The sequence below is a fragment of the Quercus robur genome, chromosome 9 (assembly GCF_932294415.1).
Source record: "Quercus robur chromosome 9, dhQueRobu3.1, whole genome shotgun sequence".
NCBI lineage: Eukaryota > Viridiplantae > Streptophyta > Magnoliopsida > Fagales > Fagaceae > Quercus > Quercus robur.
In genome coordinates, this window is record NC_065542.1 from 11,877,229 (window position 1) to 11,884,918 (window position 7,690).

At 45.9% G+C, this 7,690-nt stretch overlaps 1 protein-coding gene across 1 annotated transcript; it reads left to right on the forward strand.

Annotated features, from left to right (window-relative positions):
• The first annotated feature begins 247 nt into the window (after positions 1–247).
• LOC126700276 (uncharacterized) lies at positions 248–1,058 on the forward strand. Its single transcript, XM_050398350.1, has 2 exons — positions 248–420; positions 498–1,058. The coding sequence occupies exons 1-2, from the start codon at positions 373–375 to the stop codon at positions 1,011–1,013; spliced, it is 564 nt and encodes a 187-aa protein (XP_050254307.1). The 5' UTR covers positions 248–372; the 3' UTR covers positions 1,014–1,058.
• Positions 1,059–7,690: the final 6,632 nt, after the last annotated feature.

Sequence of the window (7,690 nt, forward strand, 5' to 3'; positions counted from 1 at the left end):
GCTGCTCCAACTCCCAAAGTGGCTTCCGTCCAGGCTGGGAAGAGGAAGTCCAAGGGTATTTCAAGCAATGTGGACCTGGACGACCTTCCCAGTCGTCGTGGCCACAAGAGGCAAAAACCAAGTAAGAATTCCCTTCCCAAGGTTCCAAAGTTCGTACCACCAACAGTGAACTTGGACGAGCCTGTGGACGTGGAGCCCGTCCAAATAGTTCATCCTGTCCAGTCTGATCCTTCCCCTGCTCCCAAAACTTCTTACAAGCCTAGCCCGTCTGAGCCTTCTGATCGTCCCTCTAATTTGGTTCTGGACGAGGGTTATGCATGGAGGACGTTCAAAGGGATCGTCACTGATCATGAAGTTAACGAATGTTACAACATGTCAGTGAAGGAGTTTGAGCGTTCTGGCATCCATGACCTTTTCAAGGTAAGTTTTTTCCTCGTCCTTGTGTGTAAACATTTAACTTTGAATGAAATGTCTAACTCCTTTTCGTCCAAGTGCAGGCTATGTCAAAGTTTTATACAGCGACTTGCCAGGCCAAGGAGCTTGCTACAGAGGCCAAGACTGCCAAGGATAAGGCTAAGGAGCTAAGCCATGAGGTCTTATCCAAGAAGGGGGAGGTCATTAGGTTGACCGAGGACTTTAATCGTCTGCTGGGAAGCGAGACGAAGCTGAAGAACGATGTTGAGGAGCTCAAAGCTGACAACTTAGAGAAGGATACCCGCATCGTCCATCTAGAAGGACAAGTTGCAGAGCTTACCTCGTCCTTGGAGAAGGCACGTGAAGAAGCAATTGCTGCTTTTAAGAAGTCTGACGAGTATAAGAATCGTCTAGACAGTCATTATGCAGCTGGTTATGAAGACTTCCGTGCTGATGCCAAAGACGCGTATCCTGATTTGGACTTTAACTCGTTCAAGCTTCCTCTTGCTACAGAGAGTTCTGTGTTGCAGACGAGTTCCGAGGACGTCAACATCATGGACGATGCTAACACTGAAGTTACTCAGGACGAACCCAAGTGAAGTCTATTTCCTTAGAGAATTTGTTTTTATTTGCTTTTCATGGAAGTGCCCGTTGTTTTGGGCTTTTTACTTATCCTTTTTTTTTTTTTTTTTTTTTTAAAGCTCATGCAAGTACAATCATCTCGTCCAGGATTGTGGACGAGCTTTATATACATTCAAAACTAAATGGGTTTTTGGACGTTGGTCGTCCACCCTTTAAATGAAAGAAATGAATAATTCTATTTTCACTTCCATTGTTGCTTGAATATATATGTTTTCAGCTTTATGTATGAACTTTTTATTATTATATCAGCAATGTGGTTCGTCCATCTAGGAATTCAGTTCACCTCATCTTGGTCATGGGGGTGAATTTTATTACATCACCAAGATAAAGTATGTTGATTCCTTTGGCTAGATTTTCCATCATTCCGAAATTATGGACGATCATTTTGTCGTCCTGGATGATTAGACTTTTAGCGTTTCTCGTCCAAGGTAATGGATTGTTAAGCTAATTTTGAAGTCTTGGCTCGTCTGCGTTTCGGACGAATACTTTTGGGAATTCATCTCGTCTTGGGGTCTAGACGAGTATGCCCTTTTCATCTCGTCCCATGTTCTGGACGGATGAATCATGCTTTATTTTTCGCATGGGTTTCATCTCGTCCTGTGTTCTGGACGGATCGACTTATGTATTTGGGTTTCATCTCGTCCTATGTTCTGGACGGATGGACCTCTGTATTTAGGTTTCATCTCGTCCTATGTTCTGGACGGATGAAACTTGCTATGTATTTAGCTTGGGTTTCATCTTCGTCCTATGTTCTGGACGGATGAACCTCCGTATTTTAGCTTAGGTTTCACCTCGTCCCATGTTCTGGACGGATGAAACTTTTCATATTTCCTTTGGAGAAAGGTTCATGGACGATATATCCTTGCGTCCAAGGATTTCATTCGTCCATGCTTTCTTTTTGCGGATCAATCTGAATGAACATATAAGGATTCCAATAATATATTTGAAAACAATATATATATATTTGAAAACCCAAACTTATGTAATCATTCGTCCACAGGCATGGCACATGCTTATTAGCTAGTGCCTTATTGAATTTAAAATACAAACCAATTCGTCCATGAATAGCACAAAAGTGAAAACACTAATGTACCTTCTAGGGGATTATTAAAATACTTAAAAACACTTAACAGTAGTAAAATACTTCTTCTCGTCCATACATCTCGTCCAAGGACACCGGTGAAGGGTCAGCACTTACTGATGGTACTTCCTGAGGTGCTCAACATTCCAAGGGTGTTCCAGCCTCCGCCCATCCAAAGCTTCCAAATAATAGGATCCTTGCCTTTTGCAGTTGACAACCCTATAAGGTCCTTCCCAATTTGGGCCAAGTTTCCCGTAGGCCGGGTTTCTTGTTGCCAAGGTAACCCTCTTCAAGACGAGATCTCCAATGTTGAAACGCCTAGGCTTTACCATAGCATCATATTGTCTTGCCATGAGATTTTTGTACCTTGCTGTCCTCTGTTCTGCATCCATCCTGACCTCGTCCATAAGGTCAAGGTTAAGACGGAGCTGTTCGTCGTTTTCTTCAGTTTGGTACTTCCTGACCCTGTGGCTCGTCATGTGTACTTCTGCTGGTATAACTGCCTCGCTTCCGTAGGCTAGCTTAAAAGGAGTTTCTCCTGTTGGAGTTCTCGCTGTAGTTCTATAAGCCCATAAAACACCTGGTAATTCATCCGGCCATATCCCCTTTGCCCCTTCGAGCCGAGTCTTGATGATCTTTAGCAAGGATCGGTTCGCTACTTCTGCCTGGCCATTGGCCTGTGGGTGGGAGGGTGAGGAGTAATGGTTCTTCATTCCAAGCTGTTCACAAAATTCCCTGAAGGGTGTGTTGTCAAACTGTCGTCCATTGTCAGACACTAGTACTCTAGGTACTCCGAATCTGCATACAATGTTCTTCCAGACGAAGTTCTTGACATTCTGCTGTGTAATTTTGGCTAAGGGTTCGGCTTCCACCCATTTTGTGAAGTAATCTATTCCCACTACCAGAAACTTCATTTGCCGAGTTCCAGTCGGAAAGGGCCCCAAAATATCTAGCCCCCATTGTGCGAAAGGCCAAGGGGCCATCATTGGCGTGAGATATTCTGCTGGCTGTCTGGGAATGTTGCTAAAGCGTTGGCATTGATCACAGACTTTGACATATGCTTTAGCGTCAGCTTGGATGGTTGGCCAATAGAATCCACTTCGGATGACTTTATGGACGAGTGACCTGGCTCCCGAATGGTTCCCGCATGCTCCTTCGTGAATCTCCCTCAACATGTAGTTTGCCTCGTCTGGAGCCAAACATCTTAAGAGAGGCTGGGAAAAACCTCTCTTATATAACACCTCGTCCATAAGCACATACCTTGCTGACTTGACTCTGAGCTTTCTAGCTTCATCCTTCTCTTCTGGAAGCATTCCGTCCTTTAAGTATGACACTATCGGGGTCATCCAATTTCCTTCTCCCTCTATCTGCATCAGTTCTGGAAGGTCTATGCTTGGCATGTAGTGTACATCATTCATCTCGTCCAAGGCCTCATTCGCAGATGCTTCCTTCGCCAGAGTATCTGCCTCCACATTCTCTTCCCTTGGGATTTGAACAAAATCTGCTTTTTTGAATTTCTTCACAAGGCGTACTACCTTCCTTAGATATTTCTTCATTCTGTCTTCCTTCGCTTCACATGTCCCATTGACTTGGCCTATGATCAGTTGAGAATCTCCCAAGACAAGTATTGAGTCTGCTTCTACAGACTTGGCCAGTTCCAACCCCTTTAAAAGGGCTTCATACTCCGCTTCATTGTTAGTAGTCTGGTATTGCAGACGGGCCTTGTATTTGAATTTGTCCCCTTCTGGCGACTGCAAAACAACTCCTATTCCTCCAGCATATAATGTAGACGATCCATCAACATGGACGACCCATTTGTTGTTGTACTCGCCTTCCCCCAGGTCTTCATAACGTGGAGTGAACTCCGCAATGAAATCTGCCAAGGCTTGAGCCTTTATTGCACTTCTCGGTTGATACCGAATGTCGAATTCACTAAGTTCAACTGCCCACTGAACGAGTCGTCCTGCGGCTTCCAGCTTGTTCATTGCCTTCTTAAGCGGATGGTCCGTCATGACATTAATGATATGAACTTGGAAGTAATGTCTTAACTTCCTTGAAGCCGTTATTAGTGCGAAAGCCAATTTCTCCATGAGCGGATATCTTCCCTCTGCTCCTCTGAGTGCCCGGCTAGTGTAGTACACTGGCTTTTGTATTTTCCCTTCTTCTCTGATTAAAGCTGAACTTACGGCATGTGGGGACACCGCTAAGTATAGGTACAGTTCTTCTCCTTGCACAGATGGACTTAATAATGGGGCCGTTGTAAGATAATCTTTCAGGTCTTGGAAGGCCCTTTGACATTCGTCCGTCCACTCAAATGCCTTCCTGAGGACTTTAAAGAAAGGTAAACACTTATCTGTGGCTTTTGAAACAAACCTGTTCAAAGCGGCAACTCGTCCTGTGAGGGATTGGACTTCCTTGATACTCTTCGGTGGCTCCATGTTCAATATAGCCTGGATCTTATCCGGATTTGCTTCAATTCCCCTTTGCGAGACCATGAACCCCAGAAACTTTCCCGACGACACTCCGAATGCACACTTGCTTGGGTTCAACTTCATCTTATATCGCCGAAGTGTTTCAAAGGTTTCCTGTAGGTCATCTAGATGGCTTCCTTCGTCTATGCTCTTCACAAGCATGTCGTCGACGTAAACCTCCACATTCCGTCCTATCTGTGGACGAAACATGTGATTCACTAACCTCTGATAAGTTGCCCCTGCGTTCTTCAAGCCGAAGGGCATTACTTTGTAGCAAAACAAGCCTTGGCTGGTAATGAAGGAAGTTTTCTCCTGATCAGCTTCATCCATCTTGATTTGATTATATCCTGAGAAGGCATCCATGAAACTCAGCAACTGATGGCCGGCAGTAGAGTCCACCAATTGATCAATGCGTGGTAGAGGATAACTATCCTTGGGACATGCTTTGTTCAAGTCCGTGAAGTCTACGCACATTCTCCACTTTCCATTAGCTTTCTTCACCATCACCACATTGGCTAACCAATCCGGGTAATAGACTTCCTTGATGAACTTTGCTGTGGTCAGTTTTTGAACCTCTTCCTTGATTGCTTTGTCCCTCTCGGGAGCGAATACCCTCTTCTTCTGACGAATGGGCTTAAAAAAGGGGTATACATTCAACCGATGAGTGATCACACTTGGGTCGATTCCAGGCATGTCGTCATGACTCCATGCAAAAACGTCGATACTTTTCCTCAGGAACTGGATGAGGTCTTCTCTTGCCTTATCCTTCATACATGTTCCAATTCTGGTAAATTTCTCTGGATCATCTTCCTGCAAAATAACATCTTCCAACACTTCCGTGGGCTCTGCAATAACTCTTCTTTCTTCGATGCTCATTGTCTGCACCTGTTCGTCCAAAGCCACCATGGCTAAGTAGCATTCTCTAGCTGCCAACTGATCTCCTTGTGCTTGTCCTATCCCGTACTCCGTAGGGAATTTGACTGATAGATGGTAGGTCGAAGTTACCGCCTTCCAACTATTAAGAGTGGGCCTTCCAATAATGGCGTTGTATGAAGATGCACAATCTACCACAAGGAAATTGACTTCCTTGGTTATCTGCTGCGGGTACGACCCTACCACAACTGGTAATGTAATGGTACCCACAGGCTGCACCTTCATTCCTCCAAATCCTATCAGTGGCGAGCATACTGGACGAAGTTGATCTCGTCCAAGCCTCATCTGTTGGAAGGCGGGGTAATACAATATGTCTGCTGAACTTCCGTTGTCAACCAACACTCTCCTGGTTGTATAATCTGCAATGAGCAATGTAATGACGATCGCATCATCATGCGGGTGATGGATCCTCTCAGCATCTTCGTCGGTGAAGGAAATGGTTGGCTCGTCCATTGATCTCGTCCTTGGTGATCGTCCAGAGAGCTGGACGCTTTGTACCGCTTTGAGATACGTCTTCTTTGACTTGGAAGACTGCCCCGTCGAGTTCCCCCCAACGATAATCCTTATTTCTCCTAGTGGGGGCCGGGATGATTCCTCCATTTTGCCTTTCAGCTTCTCATCTGTACGATCCCTTCCAACAAAGTGCTTCAACTTTCCTTGTCTGATAAGGTTCTCTATTTGCTGTTTTAGGTCATAACACTCATCCGTGTCATGCCCATGGTCCCTATGAAAGCGACAATATTTGTTCTTATTGCGCTTGTTGGGATCCCCTTTCATCTTCTCTGGCCATTTTAAAGCAGGATCGTCTTTGATTTGCATGAGCACCTGATTAAGTGGAGCATTCAGGGGCGTATAGTTCTGGCTTCTTCCCGAGGGACCTGTCTTCCTGCTATCTCGTTCCTTCCTATCTTCCGTCCGTCCCTTCTTTGGACGAGGGGCTTGTTCTGAGTGTCGAGCTGGGTGCGCTTCCATCCTTTCAGTTCTTTTCCTCTTCTTGGCTATGATTGCATCTTCTGCATTCATGAAGTTCTGAGCCGAATGGACGAGCTCGGCCATGGTTTGAGGCTCCTTCTCATATAGCTTGTGGATAAATAAATCCGAATTAATCCCGTTGTGGAAGGCTGCCAGTAGAAGCTTGTCGTCCACCTCGTCCACACTAAGGGCTTCTCTGTTGAAGCGAGTGATGAATGACCGCAAGCTTTCGTTCTCCCCTTGTTCTATGGTCAGTAAGCTGGACGAAGAGCGCTTGTGCCTCTGTCCCCCGATGAAATTGTTAACAAACAATTTGCTTAACTCTTCGAAAGAACTTACGGAACTTGGGGGGATTTTACTGAACCAAACCCGTGCCGGGCCTTTAAGGGTAGTAGGGAAGGCTCGACACATGATTTCATCAGGGACCCCCTGAAGGTGCATTGTTGTCTTGAATGTTGCAATGTGATCGAAGGGGTCACGCGTCCCGTCATACGAGTCCAGGGAAGGTAGTTTGAACTTTGATGGTAGAGGGTGGCCATTGATGGAAGCCGTAAAAGGAGAGTCAGTCCTGTGGACCAAATCCTCTATAGGATTCGTTCTTCTCATGTTTTCCTTCATCTCCTCCATGACTTTCTTCATTTGATCCATCTCCTCTTTCAGGTGTGGCACTGTCCGTGAAGTGGTGCCTCTAAACTGACTTCCAATCTCAGTATTCTGTGTGTCACCATGGCCTTGCGTCTGCCCTGCATGCTCCTCACGTGTCTGTCTCCTGTGAGTGATCTCCATCCTTAACTCCTGGTTTTGGCGAGTCAATTCCGCCATTGCAGCCGCCATGGATTGCATATTTTGAACGGAAGACGTTTGCATGACTGGTGCGGATTGGCGATCACGCTGAGGATCACTTGAAGCGCCTCTGCTTCCCTGACGGCCAGGGCTAGTAGCCCTCGACCTGGTCCTGACCATCCTAACCTTTTTGTCGCGGAAAAGAAAATCGCAAAACAACCTTCGCTTCCCACAGACGGCGCCAACTGATAATGTTCGAAATCAGTAAGGTAGAATGGCCTGGCTTCGGTGGGCTGTTCAAGCGGTTGATGGCCTGCAAGGAAGAGAATGCAATCAAAAGAGGAGACCGGAGAAGACCGGTCGAACCCCCTCCGACGGCGAAGTTAGATTTGTA